Consider the following 22466-nt stretch of genomic DNA (forward strand, 5'->3'; position numbering starts at 1 on the left):
TTCTTTCCCCTTTAATTGGTCCTATACTACAGAAATTGTAAACATTTGTATTTACTGATCTACATTTACATACTTTGATTTTTAACTTAAAATTCAATTGCACTAACCTTTTACTGTTTGAAAGAAACATATATACTCATAAATCCCAGGGGTTTTTTTTTTTCCCATTATAGATTTATAGCTCAATAGAAATGATCCACAGCAGTTACAATTACTCCATTAATTCTTAGGAAATTTAATTATGGTTAAAAGAGCAAGAACTTGGCACTGCCCAGGGTTGCTATCCTAAACCCGATCCCCCAACCCCCGATTTCCCCCTTATTTACACCAGTGCGAAATTACGCAAATTGCTTAGTCCCCCTTTGCCTTCATCTGTAAAACTGGATAACACCTACTTCACAAGGCTGTTTTTGAAAATTAAATGAACCGGTGGAAACAATTTCACAGAGCTTCATACATACCAAGAGCCATATAAACAGAAATTATCAAAATTATTATTACTGCTCAAAAGCAACACTGCTACTGCCAAGACTAGATTGTTTGGAACCTTCATTTTTAATGATTTTGAAAACCTGAGCATAGGGCAGTGAAACTGCACTGTGGGAGAACTGCCCGCATTCTTACAGAGCAAACTAAATTTGCGCCGTCTACACGTTCACGTTTTCCTTACTTCACTCAATCCCTCTAGAAGGCAAATGATTAGAAAAAAAGAGTATATAATTGCTGACCATGACAAAGTCGTAGAAATACCCAACAGAGATTCAATGCCTGGGATTTGCTTGAAAATAACCTGTGGAGAAGGAGCCCAAGTGTTGACAATTGTTAAAACTGGGTGAAGGGTTCGCCAAGTTCCTCTCAACCTCGGTACGTTTGAAGATCTCCATAATAAAACGTGTTTTTAAATGTCTGAAGGTCGATCTTTTCTGTGGGGCTCCACGCGACTAGTTACGTTCAGGAAGCTACACTGGGAACTACTGGGAGGCGAAAAGTTAAAACAGCAACACCAGCCAGGTGAGACTGGTTAAGCCTCCCAGGCAAGCAGCAGGCGAGCGTCTCCTCCCAGAGTCCACAAGGCCCGGCCCGGAGGCGCACCCGCGGAGTCCGGCCGGTCTAACCCCGGGAAAGAGCGCAACGCCCAGGGCCTTCCTGGGACCGCCGCCGGGCGGCTGGCGAGAGACAAGTGGGCTCGGAAAGATGGACCTAAGGGCCGGGGGCGAGCGGGAGATGTGGGTGGGTGAGTCCCAGCCTTCAGGGCGAGTCAGCTGACTTCTCTCCGCTCCGCCGGAGCTCCAGCCCCAGCAAAGCCCTCGGCCACCCGGCTGCCCGAGAACGTCTCCGCCTCCCTTCATCCACAGCACAGACTCTCAACCGGCCCACGGAGCCCGCCGTCTTCCCCGCATGCCCGAAACGGGGACTCCTTCAGCTTTGACTTTGTTACCAGGGCTTCCCACCGCCCTCAGGCCCGGTGGGCCTCTTCGAAACCCCCTCAACCGCTTTCTTGGGTCCCTAGCCCCACTCACCTCCGCCGCGCGGCAGCCAGGTGCCTTCGTGAGCTTCTCCGGCTTCCAGCTTGGCTCTCCCGGGGAGTTACTGCCAATCACCCAACCTCCGCCCCAAATCCGGACCAGACTGACCAATCAGCTGGTTCTTACGGCCCGGAGGCGGGTACTGAGAGCCTGGACGGGACGCGAGACGACCCGCCCACAGGCCTGCAGCCACTTCTCACTGTGAATGTGCGCAAGCGCGGTGCTTGGCTAGAGGCGGGCACCTTCGCGTGGACTTCGCTTTGTGTCTTCACTGCTCTGCCCTGGAAAGTACTTTGTTAGTAAACCCCGCTCTCTAAGTATGTAGCAAGACCCGCATTCTGAACGTAGCCACAAGTGTGTATTACCCTGAAAGAAGCTAGGAGTTCTAAGCCCTTGTTAACCTGACTTGTGTTGAGTCCTTTTATCCCACGCTATTGAGACTTGTGTTTAGCCGGCAGATCTTCCCACGTGAACTTAATATCTCGGGTGTGTTTGTGTTGAGGGGAGTTGAGGGTGCGGAGTGTCCAAAGAGCATGGATGACGATTTTACTGTCCTCAGTTCCATCTGTTTAGTCTGATTCGTGGGCCGCATGTTTTTTTTTTTTTAATAGTTGAATATTTGGGGACACTAGATTTCAAGAAATCCTGCCATGAAAATGATCATTACATCTATAGCTAACAATATATTCAACATGGTAACGTGCATAGGCCCAAGTCGAAATTCATTTGTAGAAAGAAAAGCCTGCTTAAGGATTTCTGAATGGCCTTTAAAGAGGCTGTTGCTGATTGGCTGTCGCTGATTGGCTGTGTCTCTTACCCTCCCTTTGTAATTGATCCCACAGGTCACTCAGCAGGCACAGAGCCTCGGTGGTTTTTATTCCCGTGCCCAAGTCTCTTCAGGGTGAGGGCTTCCCGACTTCAGCAAGAGCATTAATCCATTTGGGAGCCCATTATGACTGTACAAAGATTTTTAAAAGCCTTTAACCACGCCCTCAGGAAGCCTCCGGGCTAACAGGAAGACAGAAACACAAACTTACTTAACCAAATGTTCTCATGGAGGAATAGTGGAAGCCTGGGAGACGGGCCTAAGCCAGCCCAAAGGCTCAGGGGAACGCTTACTAGAGGTGTGCTTGGGCTGAGGCTTGATGATTAGCTTCTGAGCTAAAGGAGTGGAAGCAAAACAGCATTTCTGGCAAAGTTTACTTGCTGAGATCTTTAAAGGGTGGATTTACTGGGGCGCCCGGGTGGCTCAGTGGGTTAAGCCGCTGCCTTCGGCTCAGGTCATGATCTCGGGGTCCTTGATTCGAGCCCTGCATCAGGCTCTCTGCTCAGCGGGGAGCCTGCTTCTCTCTCTCTCTGCCTGCCTCTCTGCCTACCTGTGATCTTTCTATGTCAAATAAGTAAATAAATAATCTTAAAAATAAAGGGGGGAAGTGGATTTCCTGCGAAGCTAATGAAGCTTGAGCTCAGACCCCCTGGCTTGCACCAGACCTTTCCAAGACCCAAGGGGGGACCCTAGAACTGAGTTCACATATGTTGTCTTCTACTCTTTAAAAAGAAGATGGCTTAAAGCAACCTTCAAACAGAGATTGGTTAAGTGCTTTTTTTCCCCATTCCAGCTTTCTTTTCTTCACATTTCTCTGCATGCTAAGTGCCCTCCAGTGACCATGGGCATTTTGAGGATCTGGGTGAGGGGAGGACGATTAAGTTGAATTTAGCTTCCTTTTGTGATTAGTTATTATGGACTCTCACACTGTTGTAATGTCTTCCCAGAATATTTCTAGCCATACTATATGCCATCTCACAGATGGCCTATGGATGTGTCTTATGGCACGTGGCACCAGAAGTATGTGGCCCGTGGAGGAGAAAGGATGGAAAATGTGTTGAGACAGAAATTAGGAGATGATCTTCTAGTCATTGTACTTGAAGTTATAATCAGTGTGCTTCACTTTTTGCCTTCAATAAGCTTTATTTTAGAATAATTTTAGACTTACAGAAATGTTGCAAAGATTGTTCAGAATTCCTGTTTACCCCTCACCCAATTTCACCTAATGCTAACATCATGCATTACCATGATGCACTTATAAAATTAAGGAGCCAATATTGGTACATTACTATTTACTAAACTCTAGACTTTATTCAGGTTTTATTAATGTCCTTTCTCTGTTCCAGAATCCTATCCAAGATGCCACATTGCATTTAGTCATCATGCCTCCTTGCTTAGATTCCTGGTCTATGACAGTTTCTCATGATGTCCTTGTTTTTCATAACCTTGATACAACCATGACAGTTTTGAGGAGCATGGTCAGGTATGTTATAAAATATGCCTTGATTCGAATTTGTCTGCTGTTTTTCTCATGATCAGACTGGGATTGTAAGGTTTAGGAGAAATACCACACTGAGATGCCCTTCTCATCACATCATATCAGGGGATCATGATGTTAGCATGATTTATTTCTGCTGATTTTAACTTGACCATGGTAGTATTTGCTAGTTTCTCCACTATAAAATTGCATTTTTTTACCCTCTTTCCATATTCTCTTCTTCAGAAGCAAGTCACTAAATCTTACCCACCCTCGAAGGTCATAAGAGATTAAGCTTCAACTCCTGGAGTGGAATATCTACATAAATAACTTATCATTCTTCTCTAGGTAGGATTTGTTTCTTCTGCCCATTTACTTTTTTATATTCAATCATTTATTCATAAAGAATCATGTATATTTATTTTCTATTTCGCTTATATTTTCTATATACAACCTCTCTTAGTGGACAGAGTTAGGATCCCTGACCCCTGGTATTCACACCCTTACGTAATCCCCTTTTAAAGTGGGTGGATTTTACATAGTGACCTCCTTCTAATGAATCAAATAAAAGAGTGATAGGATGGCAATTACAAGATTAGTTTTAAAAAAGTATGGCTGGGGTGCCTGGGTGGCTCAGTCATTAGGCGTCTGCCGTCGGCCCAGGGTCCTGGGATTGATCCCCGAATCGGGCTCCCTTCTCTGTGGAAAGCCTGCTTCTCCCTCTCCCACTCCCCCACCTTGTGTTCCCTTTCTCACTCTCTCTCTCTGTCAAATAAATAAATAAATCTTAAAAAAAAAAAAAAAAAAAAGGAGTGTGGCTTTCATTTTGCTTGCTCTCTCTTGGTCTCTCCTTCACTCTCTCTGAGAGAAGCTACCTGCCATATTGTGAGCTGTGCTAGGGAGAGACTTATGTGGCAAGAAACTGAGGGAGGCCTCTGGCCATCAGGCAGCAAGCAATTGAGGCCCTCTTTTCATTAGCCTCTGAGAAACTGAATCCTGCTAACAGACATGTGAGTGAACTTGGCAAAAGATCGTCTCTCAGTTGAGCCTTGAGATGACTGGAGCTCTACTGATACCTTGATTGCAGTCTTTTTTTTAAATTATCATATAATGTATTATTTATTTCAGGGGTACAGGTCTGTGAATCATCAGTCTTACACAATTCACTGCACTTACCATAGCACATACCCTCCCCAACGTCCATCAGCCAGCCACCCTATCCCTCCCTGCCACCCCAGCAACATTCAGTTTGTTTCCAGAGATTAAAAGTTTCTTGGGACGCCTGGGTGGCTCAGTGGGTTAAAGCCTCTGCCTTCGGCTCAGGTCATGATCTCAGGGTCCTGGGATCGAGTCCCGCATCGGGCTCTCTGCTCAGTGGAGAGCCTGCTTCCCTCTCTCTCTCTGCCTGCCTCTCCATCTACTTGTGATTTCTCTCTGTCAAATAAATAAATAAAATCTTTAAAAAAAAAAAAAAAAAAAAAAGTAAAACTTAAAAAAAAAAAAAAAAAAGTTTCTTATGGTTTATCTCTCTCCCTGGTCCCATCTTGTTCCATTTTTCTCTCTGTTCCCCCTATGCACCCCCGCCCCGCCTCTCAAATTCTTCATATCAGAGAGATAATTATGACAATTGTCTTCATCTGATTGACTTATTTCACTTAGCATAATACCCTCTAGTTCCATCCACATAATGGCAAATGGCAAGATTTCAGGGGTTTTGATGGCTGCATAGTATTCCATTTTGTGTGTGTGTGTGTGTGTGTGTGTGTGTGTGTGTGTGTATCACATCTTCGTTATCCATTCATCTGTTGATGGACCCTTGATTGCAGTCTTATGAGAGACTCTGAACCAGAGACCTGAGCTAAGGCACACATGGATTCTGCATGCACAGAAACTATGAGATAATAAGCAATTATTGTGTTAAGCTGCTAAGTTTTGGAGTGATTCACTAGGAAGCAATAAATATCTAATACAATTTCTGTCTTCTCTTCAAGATTGACGGTCCTGAAACTCCACTTTGGATCGTATGTTTAAAAATACATATGCTCAGGCCACTTCCCTGAATCTTAGGTGATTGTTTTATGCAACTAAGTTGGGAAATTAATGTAGAAGGTTACAAGGCAATCCATTTGGGGATTTTAGGAGAAAATGGACTCTCCTTTTCTATTTAGTATATCTGATCTTGGAGTTCCTCACCCAAATAAATGGCTCAGCTTACTTGGCAGAATCCAGAATAACTGAAACTTCAGTTATTGAAAAGAGGAGAAAGAATCGGAGTTCTCGCTTATTCACTGTGCAGCCTTGAAAAAGTCCCTTGACCTTTCTGTGCCTCCAAATTCCTAAAAGACTTAAGAATTATAGTGCCCCTGTTTAGGCAGAGATTTATCCATCATCAAGTATATTTTAGACCATGGAAAGGTAAACAAGGCCAGTTGTGGGCCAGCTTCCTTGCAGAAATTTCCCAAAAAGGTCAGATTCCCATTTGTTTTTATTGGTAGGTGGTGAAGCTGAATTTTTTTGTAGAAGGAATATGAGCTTCCAAGTCAGACAGACCCTCTGCCTTTTATCAGTCATATGGCGCTGGCCAAGTCAGTCAGCCTCCCCAGGTCTCATTTCCCTGAACTGCACAGTGGGGAAAATAGTCACCTCACAGGATAGCCCTGAAAACCGATTGTGTAACATTTGTAAAATACTTAGGATTACACCTGATTTATCACAAGGACCCAATAAATAATACCCATTTGGTGAGAAAGGCTGACTATTCTGCAAGCTTTAAACAGTATCCTCCCTGAAAATCCAGACCCTCTCTCTAGTTCAGCATTTTTTCTAGCTCCGACTGCCTGTCTATAGAAAATATAACACATTAAAATGGGCCTTAAGAGGTTCCAAGTTAGAATCCAGAAAAGCCTAACTGGCAAAAGGCCCCCAGGTAGACAGTGAAATGCCCATGTGAGGGGCATTTTAAGACAAGGTGAGGCCGCATGTGTCATTTATTAGCTAACTGGTCACCTTGAGGCATGTTTTTAAAGAAAAGCAAGCTGAATGCTTGTTTCTTAATATTTACCAGTTTTCAGAATCATTATTATACATCAACTATTTTGTTACCCTGAAATATAACACACACAAGAAAGGCAGTTTAAATGTTTGTTTTGATTCTCTCCACTTATTACATTTCCACAACAAAATCTGAGAGTTTTCTATACAGTATTCCTGCCAGCAACTTTGTGTCATTTTGATTTTTTACCAATCTGATCAGCATCATGATTATTCTCACTGTTAAATTAATTTGCGTTCCTTTATTAAAGGTGGGTTTAAATATCTTCATGTTTATTGGACTTTCTCTTGATTAAATACTAATTTTTATTCTTCATCCAACTTCTATAGGGTTGTTCAATCCTTTCTTGACAATTTGTGATAAATTTTTGACTACTGGCCTCTATTGACCCACAGAGTTACAAATTTACCCTCATATCTATTGTTCATTGACATTGCTTATATATTTTTTTGCTACACAAAAAACTACTTTTTTTGTTTATTTATTTATTTATTTATTTGAAAGACAAAGATCACAAGTAGGCAGAGAGACAGGCAGACGGAGAGGAAGCGAAACAGGCTCTCTGCTAAGCAAAAAGCCTGATTCCGGGCTCAATCCCAGGACCCTGGGATCATGACCTGAGCCAAAGGCAGAGGCTTTAACCCACTGAGCCACCTAGGCACCCCAACACAAAAATCTACTATTTATTTATTTATTTATTTATTTTTAAAGATTTTATTTATTTATTTGTCAGAGAGAGAGAGCGAGAGCGAGCACAGGCAGACAGAGTGCAAGGCAGGGTCAGAGGGAGAAGCAGGCTCCCTGCTGAGCAAGGAGCCCGATGTGGGACTCAATCCCAGGACGCTGGGATCATGACCTGAGCCGAAGGCAGCTGCTTAACCAACTGAGCCACCCAGGCGTCCCAAAAAACTACTTTTTAGAACTACTTTTTAGAAGTGGAATAGGTCTATTTCTTTCTAACTTCAGAGTTTCTAGTCTTATTTAAGATGTCACCTACTTCTATAGTTGTCTGTAGTGTGTATGTATCTTAAAGGATTTTTGCTATTTTATTTTACACTTCAGTTTTTAATCCATCTGGAATTTAAGTTTTTTTGGTAAATAATGTATATAAATACAATTTTATTTTCATTCAGATAAATAAAAGTGCTTCTATTTATAATTATTTCTCATCCTCTAAAATTTTCTATTTTGACATGCCTTTTAGCCTACATATTAGATAGTATGTGTATAGAATTTATGAATAAATAATACACATATATCAGAGCCATGTGCTCAAGACGTTTTTAAGGCTGAAAGTAGTACTTCATCAAAGGTTTTGGAAACCACCATACTAGACCATAAACTCCTTGAGGACAGTAATTATGTTTTCTCTTATGTTTGAATCCAGTGCTAAGACTGTCTCTGTAACCTTGGCAAAGAAAATAGTTTTAAAATTGAATAAATGAAAACTGCCATTATCTGATTCATGGTTCTTAAGCAACACAGCTGTTGAGGAACTTGACATTCCAGCTGTGTCCTGTGGCAAGATATCGGAGGCTAAGAACAAGCAATGACTCATAACAGCAGGTAGTATAACTTTATTGGTGTCAAGTTCATCCATTTTTAATATGGGAAAATAAATTCTTAAAGCCTTAGTATAACTTTATTGGTGTCAAGTTCATCCATTTTTAATATGGGAAAATAAATTCTTTTTTTTTTTTTTTTTAAAGATTTTATTTATTTATTTGACAGAGGGATCACAAGTAGGCAGAGAGGCAGGCAGAGAGGAGGAAGCAGGCTCCCTGCGGAGCAGAGAGCCCGATACGGGACTCGATCTCAGGACCCCGAGATCATGACCCGAGCCGAAGGCAGTGGCTCAACCCACTGAGCCACGCAGGCGCCCCGGGAAAATAAATTCTTAAAGACTTATAATCCTTAGGTGCTTATGAAATAGTTAATTATTTTTTGTGACTACAATCCTTGCCTTTTAAGGCCAGTCATCGAACTCTCTGTAGCAGCAGTTGGTAAGGAAGAATTAATCTTCTCAATACTTTAATGTCATGGGCATGATTATATTTAATTTTACATTTTGAACTTCCAAAAGACAAAGACTCTATTAAACATACATTCTACCAAAAACCTATGTCATCAATTACTAGCTGGGAATTACCATTTATAATTGACAAATAGACAATTACCATTTGTGTTCTCCCTTTCTGATATACAAATTAATCTTAGAAAAAATAGGAAGTTGTAGCACCTGGCTGGCTCAGTTGGTGATGAGTTCAAGCCCCATGTTGGGCATGGAACCTACTTAAGAAGAGAAAAAGCAAATTTACTTTCTGTGTTATTGCATTGTTTTCGATAACAATACTGAACACAATTTCATTTACTCAGTCAAACGGATTATGTTTAACCTGTCTGTGTCCTTTGGACTTCCTATATTTACTTTTTTACAGCTTTTTTTTTTTCTTATAGTAAATGTATGACAATTTTCTTTTATCCCTACCCCCGCCCCCCTAGTTCCAGCAGTTGGTTGGTCTGGTCAGTTATTAGGTATCAGGCTGGTGCTTCTACCGCTGGACATTATGCATCATTTCTTTTTACTTTTTGTTTTGGATTCAGTATTCACTTACCACCACTCCCTCTTCTGACTTGAGAAACAGAAACCATGCCAGAGATTTGCTTTTGCTATTGGTCAAACAGTGTGAAAGAGACCTTTTCTATTCCACTTTGCTTGTATTTTTCTTCTTGAGCTTGTTAGAAGGAAGAAGATAACCAAGGTTACAGAGAGGCAAAGAAATTTGAGCAGAAGTAACTGTTTGGATTTTATTTTTTAGTTTTCTTTGAAGTATTTATTTATTTGACAGAAAGAGAGTACAAGCAGGGGGAGCGGCAGGAAGAAGGAGAAGCAAGCTCCTGCTGAGCGGAGACATCCTGGGATCATGACCTAAGGAGAAGGCATACTCTTTTTTTTTTTTTTTTTGAAGGCATACTCTTAACCCACCAAGCCATCCAGGCGCCCCAGCTGTTTTGGATTTTAAATTCACTTAGGAATCAAAGTATTGGAGACAATTGCATAGAACACAGTCTGGAGATCCCCCCCCCACCCCCCCAGGAGGCTCTACATCCAACTTGGGGCTTTAACTGAGGATCTGGATGGAGAGTTGCATGCTCTATGACTGAGCAAGCTTGGCGCCCCGGGGATATTTGGTCTCATGCACTCTCTTTCCCCATTAGAGGCCTCTTAAATTCCTTGAGCTACGTGGCAAAAACAAATTGTGAAAGAGACTCTAGACTCCATTCAGTTAAGTTATTGGTGCAGTAGATGCAGTATTCTCAGACTGGCCTGTGGAATTTAAATTACAGTATATTTAGAGAAATAGCTTTAAAAACCAAGATCTATACTTAAGCAAAACAAAACCGCCAGTGACTAGCATTGATAAAAGTATATAAATCCTTACTATTATAAACTAAATAGAAGACAATATCTAAAAAATACTTTATGACGGATTTGAGAAGATTCTCTCTGACTGTAAGTCCCTTTCCCTTACAAGAAAAAAAAAAAAATCCTCCCAATAAGAAGTTATTATTTACGGGCTCCTTGCTCCGCAGGGAGCCTGCTTCTCCCTCTACCTCTGCCTGCCATTCTGTCCGCCTGTGCTCGCTCTCTCTCCCTCTCTCTCTGATAAATAAATAAATTTAAAATAAATAAATAAAAAAAGAAGTTATTATTTAAAATAAACAAAAAACTGTACTTCGCAGCCGTCGCGTTTAGGAACACAGTGAACATTACCAAGAAATGAACGCAATCCAAAAAAAACACCTAACATAGGGTTAATGTTCTTACCAAAAACTCAAATAATTAAGACTCACAAAAGCGAAGAAATATCACGAAAATACTTTATTCCACCTGAAACAGCTGCCAGAGAAAAACGTAACATTTGAATTTCCGAACGCAGGAGCAGACAGGTTACTTCGCGCGGGGATGCTGGGAATTGTAGTCGGGAAACTAAAACGGTTTCTCCGCCCGGACGCAAGTTTCTTCGCTCAGTGCTTAGCGGACGGACACTCGTTGGGCCCAAGTCCGGTGTCCCTGTGCTCTCATTGGACCCTTCCGTTCAACCCTTAGTGCATTTCCCCTAGATCACCAATGAACGCTTTAGTTTAAGAAGGCCTTCACTTACTGGGCGTCTTAGCCTCGCGTTGGAATGCTATCAGCCAATGAGAGGCCAGAACTGACAGATGTTGCAGGGTCATGGGGGAGAGTCCGTCCAGCCTTTCCCCGCCAGCGTCCTCGCTCTTTGGCTCTTCGAGTTAACCTGGTCGTTTGCTATCGCTGAGGCCGCGTCTGCCGACGGAGGGACCCTCTCGGCGGCTTCTGGGTCCCTCTGCCTCATTCGTCGGTGTGGCCCTGATGGTGCGGCAGGCTCTGGACTCCTGAATCTCTGGCGCGGTATGTAAGGGTCTAGGGGAGGCAGACAAAGCGGTGGAGCCAGGAAGGCCGCGGAGAGCGGCCCCTGCATCAAATCTGCGAGTCGGCCTGGGCCGAGGCGCTCTCCTCCGGCCTTCCCGAGACCCAGCAGTGCGTCCCACTAAGCGCTTTAAAGCGCCTTGTCCCGATATGTCCTGTAAAAATGTTAGCTTTGTTTATTTCCTCTCCATCCCCGGCACTCCGATTTTTTCGAACCCTGGGGTTAATGGCTCTCATCTCACTTCATCTCTCCAGCTTGTTCTTTGGTAAATGTTTTGTGCACCTGCATGTCTGCTAGGAGTGGAAGGACATTGTGTTTGTGTCTATTCGAAAGAGATCAGCTTTCACATTCTTGTATTTTAAATAACTTCTTGGAGGCCTTCGTGCAGTTAGCAACTCCTTTCGTGATAGTGCACTGATGTGTGAGGGAGGTGCAGAATATACCCCAACACCTGGTGGAATAGAAGTACCACAGGATCAAGTATATAGTTCTTGTTTGGTAACTGCTGGTGCTCGCCTCAAGTTATTTTCTTGATCCTGACAGTCGTTGGGGATTATTGAGAGGAAACTGAGGCTCAACTTCTCCAAGAGTTACAGTTAGTTGCTAGTAAAGTAAAGCCAGATCTGAACTCAATGCTTAGGTTATTTTTTAAAAACTTGCTTAACTGAATATGGATTTAGGTTGTGGGTGTGTACTCTCTGCAGCTCTTAGTTATAAGAGATCTGAATCATTCTTTGAACCGAATGGTAGGTTTTGGCTGAAGAATTGGAAATTATAATTATAGTCTCATATGTATCACCTAAATTCCCAGTTCCATCCAGCAGGATAGGCCTCACCTGGGGATTTTTTTTGGAAATGCAGAATCTCAAGCCTCACTCCATCTGCTGAATCAGATCTGCTTTTGAATAGATCCCTTAGATAATCAGAGTACTCCTAAAAGTTTGGGTAGCATGTATTGTCTTATGATCTCTTTGTCCAAATTGAGCTAAACAAAAAGAGAAAATAAAACAGAAAGGTTTTTTCACGTTTTCCTCATTTGCTATTGAGGCTTTGATTTTTCGTTATGTCTGTATTGGCAACTTTAGCTTAGCAGCCAAAAATCTTAAAACAGAAAAGAATATTTAAAAAGTTATTAAAAGCTAACTTGTAAGTCATCAGGTATTGGTAAAAAAAAATGATTGAGATAAGAGAGATAATTAAATAATACTGCTAACAAAATTTCAGGAACCTTCTGTTTACTTACAAAATCTACATGGTTCTCCGCCGTAATTTCCCCCCACAATTTTCTTCTTTTGATGAAAAGCTTCCATTTTCTTTGGAAGGAGTCATTAAATTTGCTACTGCTGGGGGTTTGCTACTACTACTGGGGGTTTATTTTAGTTTATTTATTTGGTTATCTGGTAATGAAACCAAAACATGGTCCCAAATTTACTTATTGTCATGTTGCATGATAATTAAAGTATTTTGTAGAATTTAAATGTTCAGGGTTTTATTCAGATGTTCCCAGCCATATTGAAAGGACATGCAGTTATTAACCACCGTTAAGTTTTAATTGCTCTTATTTGCACCAGGAATCACCTGGGTGCTTATTAAAATCATGTGTTGGGCCCTACCTCCAAGGATTCCTAGTGAGGTGTGGGTAGAGGCCTTGGATCTGCATTTTAATAATCCCAGCTTATGCTGATGCAGGCTGTCCAGGTCCACATTTCTTGGCATTAGTATTTTATTTATTTATTTATTTATTTATTTATTTTTATTTATTTATTTGACAGACAGAGATCACAAGCAGGCAGAGAGGCAGGCAGAGAGAGAGGAGGAAGCAGGCTCCCCGCTGAGCAGAGAGCCCGACACGGGACTCGATCCCAGGACCCTGAGATCATGACCCGAGCCGAAGGCAGCGGCTTAACCCACTGAGCCACCCAGGCGCCCCTATTTATTTATTTTTTTAAAGATTTTATTTATCAGAGAGAGAGAAGGGGAGAGAGCGAGCACAGGCAGACAGAATGGCAGGCAGAGGGAGAAGCAGGCTCCCCGCTGAGCAAGGAGCCCGATGTGGGACTCGATCCCAGGACGCTGGGATCATGACCTGAGCCGAAGGCAGCTGCTCAACCAACTGAGCCACCCAGGCGTCCCGGCATTAGTATTTTAAATGAAGAGTGAAACTATAAAGCAAGCTTCTTTTCTTTTTTTTCTTAATTTCTTTCTTTCTTTTTTTTTTTTTTTTTGAAATATTTTATTTATTTATTTATTTGAGAGAGACAGGGAGAACAGTAGAGGAGCACACAGAGGAGCAGACTCCCAGTATGGGGCCCTGTCCTGGGACACTGGGATCATGACCTGAGCTGAAGGCAGATGCTTAACCCACTGACCATGTAGGCACCCTGCAAGCTTATTTTCTTTTGAACCTATTTTACTACTCCTTATTAGAAGAAGAGAGCTGTTTTTGTTTTTGTTTTTAACTTAAGTTTTGGTTCATTGGTTGCTACAAAATTACTCAGATAAATGTATTTAAAATGTTATTTGAAAATTGTTTTGAGGGATGCCTGGGTGGCTCCTTTGGTTAAGTGTTTGCCTTCTGCTCAGGTCATGATCCCAGGGGTCTTGGGATGGAGCCCCGAAGCTTCTCCCACTCCCTCTGCCTGCTGCTTCACCTGCTTCTTTCTCTGTCAAATAAATAAATAAAATCTTTAAAAAATATATTTTGAGATTTGCCAATTTGAGAATAAGAGAGGGTAACATAGAATGAATACCAAAATGTATCATTTAAAAAACATTTTTTCCAGCCTAGGAAGGCTAACATTTTTATCAAACAATTTGAGTGTGTGAAAATGATACAATTAACACAAAGACTAAATGTATCTAATACATGAATTGGAGATAAAGTTCCAACTTTTGCTTACCTGTTTGCATTTTCTCAACTGTTCCATAGCTATCTTATAAAAACGTCTATGTGAATTCCTCAACCCACAGAAGTACTGATCATTTAACAGGATTTAGACAATTCTCAGAAAAAACTTGATTTTGGCAAGAATATCACATAAGGAAAGAAAAATGAACTCTTAACACTGAGGAAATCTCTTAAAGTTTTACCTAAAAACTCATGTAATTTAGGGGAGAAATCATAGCTTCTTTCTACCTTTCTTGCATTCATGCCACAGGAAATGCAGTGCTTGACCCCAGCATCTGCCTCTGTTGTGTTAGGATTTTTTTTTTTTTTTTAAAGATTTTATTTATTCATTTGAGAGAGAGACAGTGAGAGAGAGAGCATGAGCGAGAAGGTCAGAGGAAGAAGCAGACTCCCCATGGAGGTGGGAGCCCGATGCGGGACTCGATCCCGGGACTCCGGGATCATGACCTGAGCCGAAGGCAGTCGTCCAACCAACTGAGCCACCCAGGCGTCCCTGTGTTAGGATTTTTAATGCCTTGTGATATTCCTGACTTTTTCCTTGGAAGGTCTTAATTGAGTCCTCCCCGTCTCCATGGGCTTTGAAAACTGAAAGTTTTAAATGTTTTGGCTTTTCTTCATCTCAAAGGACCAAGAAAGGCCATAAAGTTTTCAGCATCATTTAAACTAAATGATTAAATATATCTAAGAACTCCTTAGCTAAGATTGGAGCTCTCCGGTTACACAGCCAGAGGTGAATGCAAAAGGACCCCTTCCAGTGTATTTGGTTCTTAAATATAACTTGGCTCTTGGGCCTTTGAGCCAGTAATTGGTTCTTCAGGTTCCAGTTTGGATAAGATTGGTGCTGTTGACAGCACTTTATAAAGCTCATGGATAAGGTGGTTTGTAAACAGGGATATTGAGGATGTTGAAAATAGAGGCACCTAAGAGGCAGCATGCTCCCAGACCCGTTAGTCTTATCTCTGTGCGTTCAGTTTGTTGCTTTTTTTCTAAATTTTTAAAGATTTTTTAAAAGATTTTTTAAATTTATTTGGCAGAGATCACAAGTAGGCAGAGAGGCAGACAGAGAGAGTAGAGGAAGCAGGTTCCCCACTGAGTAGAGAGCCTGATGCGAGGCTCAATCCCATGACCCTAGGATCATGACCCTAGCCGATGGCAGAGGCTTTAACCCACTGAGCCACCCAGGTACCCCTCTAAATTTTTTTAAATGGCCACAATATAATATTTTCATTTTTTGAAAATAACCTGCCAAATACTATCTTGTTAAAGGCCTGTTTTCTGAGTCCTTTATTTTGCATTTGCTTGCATACCTAAAAAAACTAATGTATTTTATCTTGAATAGGATTTCTTTTTGCCATATTATATGAATTAAACTTGCTTAGCATTGGTTTTAAATTGCTTAGAAGTCATTCCAATACCATTTATTGAGTGATCTTACTATTTTTTAAAAAAGATTTATTTATTTGTTTAACAGAGAGATCACAAATAGGCAGAGAGGCAGGCAGAGAGAGAGGGGGAAGCAAGCTCCCTGCTGAGCAGAGAGCCCGATGCAGGGCTCGATGCGGTGCTCGATCCCAGGACCCAGGGATCACAACCTGAGCCGAAGGCAGAGGCTTAACCCACTGAGCCACCCAGGCGCCCCATAATCTTACTATTTTTGGTTCCATGTAACTGAACACTATTTATTGAGCATTAACAATATGCTAAGCACCAGTCCTTTCCATGTATTTCTTTTTTATTTAGACAATACACTTAAAAAAAAAAAAGATTTTATTTATTTCTTGGACAGACCGAGATCCCAAGTAGGCAGAGAGGCAGGCAGAGAGAGGAGGAAGCAGGCTCCCTGCTGAGCAGAGAGCCGGATGCACCCCAGAACCCTGGGATCATGACCTGAACCCAAGGCAGAGGCTTTAATCCACTGAACCACCCAGGCGCCCCTAGACAATACACTTTTTAAAAAAATTTTTATTTTTTATAAACATATAATATATTTTTATCCCCAGGGGTACAGGTCTGTGAATCACCAGGTTTACACACTTCGCGGCACTCACCAAAGCACATACCCTCCCCAATGTCCATAACCCCACCCCCCCTTTTCCCAACCCCCTCCCCCCAGCAACCCTCAGTTTGTTTTGTGAAATTAAGAGTCACTTATGGTTTGTCTCCCTCCCAATCCCATCTTGTTTCATTTCTTCTTCTCCTACCCACTTAAGCCCCCATGTTGCATCACCACTTCCTCATATCAGGGAGATCATATGATAGTTGTCTTTCTCCGCTTGACTTATTTCACTAAGCATGATACGCTCTAGTTCCATCCATGTTGTCGCAAATGGCAAGATTTCATTTCTTTTGATGACAATACACTTTTGATAGCTGCTATAATTAGCCCTAAGTTACAGATGAAGAAACTGAGACAAAGAGTAAGGGATTTGCCTGAAGTCATATTTACCAAGCAGTGGAGCCTTGGTCTGACTCACTGAGAGTCTGCTTTCTTATATTGAATGTGTAAGTAACTTTCCTGGAAGAAGTATCTTTCTATTGTGCAGGCCCCCTCTCCTCCAATACCTGGTAAGGCCAGTTCTGCATTACTACCTTTTCTCCCCAAAATAGCCTTTAGTAGTCTTTCTGGAGTTACAGAAAAATTGTGTCCATCCCTTGCCTTTGCTAATTGGCATTGTTTTTGAAGTTGACACTAACCATACATACTTATTTATTCATGGAAAGTATTTACACCTTTATATTCTTACTAATAAGGAATGTGCAGTGTAACTTGGTGAATGGAAGTCATTATTTTTGACTTTCTGCACATACGAAGATTATTCCTTGATATTTTGTTTCTTTGGCTTTTGAATGTTTAGCATGTTTTCTAAAATATCCAGGTTTGCTTTTATGGGGAAAATGTACGCAAATTTAAAAGGACTGCATAGAGGTGTGCCTGGGTGGCTTAGTGAGTTAAGCAACTGACCCTTGATTTTGGCTCAGAGTCCTGGGATCAAACCCCACATCTCATTCAGTGCTCAGGATGGAGGCTGCTGGAGATTTTCTCCTTCTCCCTCTACTCCTACCCCCATGCATGCGCGTGAACTCTCTCTCATTCTCTTTCAAATGAATAAATCTTAAAAAAAAAAAAAAGTATGGAAAGAAAAGAAAAAGACTATGGAAGAAACAAGCAGGGTTGCTGGTGAGTAGAGGGGTAAAAGGATGGGGTAACTGGGTGCTGGACATGGAAGAGGGCACGTGATATAAGGAGCACTAGGTATTGTATAAGACCTTCGTATAAAATGAATCACTGACCTTTGCCTCTCAAACCAATAGTATATTATATGTTAGTTAATTAAATTTAAATAAAATTAAATTTAAATAAAATAAAATAAAATTAAATAAAAATTTTAAAAGGCTATGGAAAGTGGAAAGACTGTTGTTTAGGAGATAAAATTTTATTTTATTTATTTCATTTATTTATTTGACAGAGAGGCAGACAGAGAGAGAGTGGGGGAAGCAGGCTCCCCACTGAGCAGAGAACTCTGTGATGTGGGGCTCAATCCCAGGACCCTGAGATCGTGACCAGAGGCAGAGGCTTAACCCACTGAGCCACCCAGGTGCCCCAGGAGATAAGATTTTAGTGCGCTTTTATACTCACTAGCTTTCGTTACATGGGGCAAATTATTTAACTTCTCTGTGACTGTTTCCTTATCTGCCAAATGAATTACCTCAAATTGTGTTCCATTCTTCTGAATATGGCACACTCAAGAGATGGCCAGGTGTGTTTAGATTCAGTTCATGTTCACTGTGATCTCCCTAACTCCTGGGGCCTGACACAGGGTGAAATACCCTTCTTGGCTTGTTTTTTCTTCACAGCCTTTTTTGACTCCCTCCTTTTTCCTAGGGGTTTTTATCTTTTGTAAACCCAGTATGCTGGGTTTTGTTCGTAGATGAATAAGAAAAAAAGCTTTCAGCTAGCCACATTCCCTGAGGCACTTGTGTTAGGCTCCAGAACTGTTCTAGAGGGAAAAAAGCACTGGCAGTGGTATAATTTGAGAAGTATAGTGCAGGTTATGAGCTTTAACTGTAAAGATCCTGTTTATTGTGACTTTAGTGTTAAAATATGTATTGCTAAAATGGAATTTATTGGAATATTGAAGGTGACATATGTTCTTTAAATGTGGGCATAAATAACTTGGTTTTTGGTGTGTTTTTTTTTTACTCAGCTTCTTATGTTCATTTTACTTAAACTGTGGAATTGCCAAGTCTCGAGTTTCTGTGTGATTTAGAGTCATCTGTTCTTTCTAAAGGTGTCGTAATCCTGATTGTTTGACAAATGCCAGAACGCACCTCGGCAGCCTAGAACTAATCTTGCAAACCATTTCTACAGAATTTAAGAAGATTTTGTTCATGTGTATGGCATAGAAGATGAATTCATCCTCCTCCACGATGAATGAAGAACCTGATGCTCTCTCGGTAGTTAACCAGCTCCGGGATCTAGCAGCAGATCCATTAAATAGAAGAGCCATTGTCCAAGACCAGGGATGTCTCCCTGGCCTTATTTTGTTTATGGATCATCCCAACCCCCCAGTTGTCCACTCAGCTTTGCTCGTAAGTTGCCTTTAGTAATTTTAATCTCAGCGTGACAATTCTGCAATTTAGAAGAATTTGAAAAAGTGTTAGATGACATAAAAAATTAAAAGTGACTATAGAGTAAATAGTAGTAAGTCTGTATTTCTACATGTGCAGACTCGTGTGTGTCTGCGTGTACGGTCCTTTGACATAACTGGTAGCGTACTCATGCATGGAATGTTCTGTGACTTCCTTTATTCACTTACTAAGAAAGCTTGACGATTGTATCATTTCAGTATGGATAGACATATTAAAAAGATACTTGTTTCGTTTTTATTTTTTATTTTATTTTATTTTATTTTTTTTAAGATTTTATTTATTTATTTATTTGACAGAGAGAGATCACAAGTAGGCAGAGAGGCAGACAGAGAGAGGAGGAAGCAGGCTCCCCACTGAGCAGAGAGCCTGATGCGGGACTCAATCCCAGGACCCTGAGATCATGACCTGACCCAAAGGCAGCGGCTTAACCCACTGAGCCACCTAGGCACCCTGTTTTTATTTTATAATACTTTTGTTAAGGTCTGAATCACATACAAGTCACTTATTTAAAGTGTGTCATTCATTGGTTTTTAGTGTATTCAGAGTTACAGAGCCATCAGCATAATCAATACTAGAACATTTTCATCACCTTAGAAAGAAACTCCTCTACCTGTTCCTTCCCAGCACCCCTTCCCTAAATAACCTCTTTATATCTCTGTATTTGCCTATTTGGGGGAAAAAAAAAAAAGCCTATGTATTTTTTTACATAAATAGAATCATGTAATTCGTGGTTTTTGTGACTGGCTGCTTTCACTGAGCATGATGTTTTCAAGATTCATCTATATTGTCACATGTCTAGTACTGCATTCCTTTTTATGGCCAAATAAAAAGGGAAATGCTACATTCTCTCTCTCTCTCTTTTTTTAAAGAGATTATTTATTTATTTATTTGACAGAGAGAGAGAGAGAGAGAGAACAAGTAGGCAGAGAGGCAGGCAGGGGTCGGGGAGGCTCCCCACTGAGCAGAGGCCCATGTGGGGCTCAATCCCAGGACCCTGAGATCATGACCTGAACGGAAGCAGAAGCCTTAACCCACTGAGCCACCCAGGCACCTCCCACATTCTCTTTATCCACCTGTCAGTAGATGGACTAAGCACTTGTTTTCATAGAAGATGGGATGGAAAGATAAGGAAAGGAGAGGAAAAGAGAAAAACCTACAGGATCATAGCTAATAATGTAGAGGGAACTACCATGTTATGAGAAATGTGGGAACTAGAGGAAAGTGAAAGAACAATTTAAAGCAGTCAGGCAACAGAATGTGATAATTACACTAGGACAAATAATCTGGTTCTGTGAACAGAAAATGACATTAAAAAGAAAGACAGTTGGGGTGGAGGAGAAGAATAGTGGTAACTGTTGAAGATTTTAAAAAGTGCCTTGGGAGACTTAATCAGCCAAGGGTAATGTGTGGACCTGATTTGGTTCCTAATTTGAACAAATCAAACATAAACGTATCTTTTTAGAGATTTTGAAATGAATATGGATTGGATAGTAGGTATTAAAGAGTCATTATTACTTGTGCAGGGTATCAGTTTATGAAGAGTGTTGGGCTCTAGATAGGGACTTGGGCCTGAAGGTAAGGTGGGCTTTTGGGGTGGACTAGACTTGGATCTATTTATCTAATTGTCAGAGCACAAGCACAAGCGGGGGAGCAGGCAGAGGGAGAAGCATGTTCCCTGCTGAGCAGGGAGCCTGAGGTGGGACTTGATCCCCCGACCCTGTTTCATCACCTGATCTAACAAAGGCAGAGGCTTAACTGACAGAGCCACTCAGGCGTCCTTGACTTGGCTCTATTTAAATTCAGAAGGTTAGGGGCTGCTGGAGTAGAAGTTGTTTGAGGAGGCTCTGAGAGTTGTTACAGAAAATGGGACAGGTTGCTAACTGAGGAGAATGGTGAGATTGTTACAGTAGTTTTGAAGGCCGGATTAGCTCGGTAACACTGAATTGGTAAAATACTTTAGGCTTACAAACCTCCTTTTTCACCTCCCTTGAGGCCCATATAGGTCCTGAGAGCCAAATAGTTGGATTTGGTCAGAGTTGATTCTTGGTCAGGTAAGTTGTCTAGGGGTAGACAGAGGAATTCAGGATTTTGACAAAAGTATTTGAAATGATAGCCTGTAGATGCCAGGCTGAGCTGGAAGGGAGGTCAAGTCATGGAGGGACAGAGCTAGAGAGAAAGGAGAGGAATAGTGGGTTCAAGGTCACACTGAGTTTGAAGAGCATGTGTGGTGTTTTTATTATTCCGTTTTCTCGTCACTCTTACCTTATAAGCTGTACTCCTTTCTTTGGTTTCATATTATTTCTACCGAGACTGCTCTAATTCTTACCTTTGTTCCTCTCTACATAAATCCTTTTTCTGTGTGTTTTTTTTTTTTAATTTTTTATTTTATCACTGTTTTCCAGCAATGATTATGATGTGCTTTGGATGGATGGTTTTCTTTTTGTCTTATTTTTGTTGTACTTCTCTTGGGATTTGTTGAGCTGCTTGGATGTGTGTTTTTATAGTTTTCATTAATTTGGGGAAGTTGTCATCCACTATTTTTTCAGGTTTTTTTTTTCTCCTCACTCCTTCCAGTATTCCAGTTTCATGTATGTTAAATACTTCAAGTTGTCCTATAGGTCATTGTGCTGCTCTAATTTTTTTTTTTCTTTAAGTCTTCCACCCCCCTCTGATCTTCATCTTGGATAGTTTCTGTTGCTACATTTTAAGTTCACTGATCTTTTTTTCTGTGTTGTCTAATCTGTTCTTAACCCATCCAGTGTTGTTTTCATTTCAGATATTTTGTTTTTGTCCACGAGAAGTTACATTTGGAGCTTTTTAATATCTTCCATTTCTTTCCTCACCATGCTCATGTTTTGCTACTCATCCTTGAACATATGGAGCATATTTATAAAAGCTGTTTTAAATGCCCTTATTTTCTAATTTCATCTCTGTCACATCTTGGTCTGTTTCTGTTGATTTCCCCCCTCCCCCGGTCAGATCCTTCCTCTCTTTTATTCTGCTCTGCAAATTCTAGCCACCTGGGGTGTTTTCTGACATCAGCCAATTCTCAGAGTCTGTTGGACACCAGCTGGGTGTCCAGCAATTGACTTCGGTTTAGTCTGCCCACCTGGTGTTAAGTGTCAAACCCCCCAAATTTAAGGCTCACTCCCACAAGACTGTGTGCACTTCAAAGGCCAGGTGCAAGTATCAGGTCACCGAATTTCTGACTGAGCAGCTATAAATTGGGTGTTCCAGTGGCTCCCTCCTCAAGTTTGATAATTTACTAGAATGGCACCAGATCTCAGGAAGCTACTTTACTTACATGTACTAGTTTATTATAAAGGGTACAAATGAATAGGTTTATAGGGCAAGGTCTGGAGGGGTCCTGAGTGCAGTACCATCTGTCCCTGTGGAGTTGAGGTGTGCCACACTCCTGGCAGGTGGATGTATTCCCCACTCTGGAAACTCTGAATCTCCTTGTTCAAGAGTTTTATAGAGCTTAATCTCCAGCACCTCCCCACCTCCAGCCAATGGGTGGGGCTGAAATTTCCCACCCTGTAATCTCTTGGTCTTTCTAGTGACCAGCCACAT

The 22466-nt window shown here is 41.4% G+C and overlaps 2 protein-coding genes across 5 annotated transcripts in view; one reads left to right on the top strand and one right to left on the bottom strand.

Moving 5' to 3' along the window:
• MTFR1 (mitochondrial fission regulator 1) overlaps positions 1–1675 on the bottom strand; it is a 56659-nt gene extending 54984 nt beyond the window's left edge. For 2 of the 3 annotated variants that reach the window (XM_059166344.1, XM_059166343.1), the window contains exon 1: positions 1521–1669. The gene's annotated coding sequence lies outside the window, so the exon portion shown is untranslated. Of the gene's footprint in view, positions 1–1520 lie in introns of all 3 variants that reach the window. The other variant, XM_059166346.1, reaches the window with a different exon arrangement.
• Positions 1676–11104: 9429 nt separating this feature from the next.
• ARMC1 (armadillo repeat containing 1) overlaps positions 11105–22466 on the top strand; it is a 36555-nt gene continuing 25193 nt past the window's right edge. Inside the window, exons 1-2 of one of the 2 annotated variants that reach the window (XM_059166347.1) lie at positions 11105–11316; positions 18533–18833. In XM_059166347.1, coding sequence (XP_059022330.1) covers positions 18651–18833 — 183 coding nt within the window. In that variant the 5' untranslated portion in view covers positions 11105–11316; positions 18533–18650. The remainder of the gene's footprint in view (positions 11317–18532; positions 18834–22466) is intronic. The other variant, XM_059166348.1, reaches the window with a different exon arrangement.

Source organism: Mustela lutreola, chromosome 3, assembly GCF_030435805.1.
Source record: "Mustela lutreola isolate mMusLut2 chromosome 3, mMusLut2.pri, whole genome shotgun sequence".
Lineage (NCBI taxonomy): Eukaryota > Metazoa > Chordata > Mammalia > Carnivora > Mustelidae > Mustela > Mustela lutreola.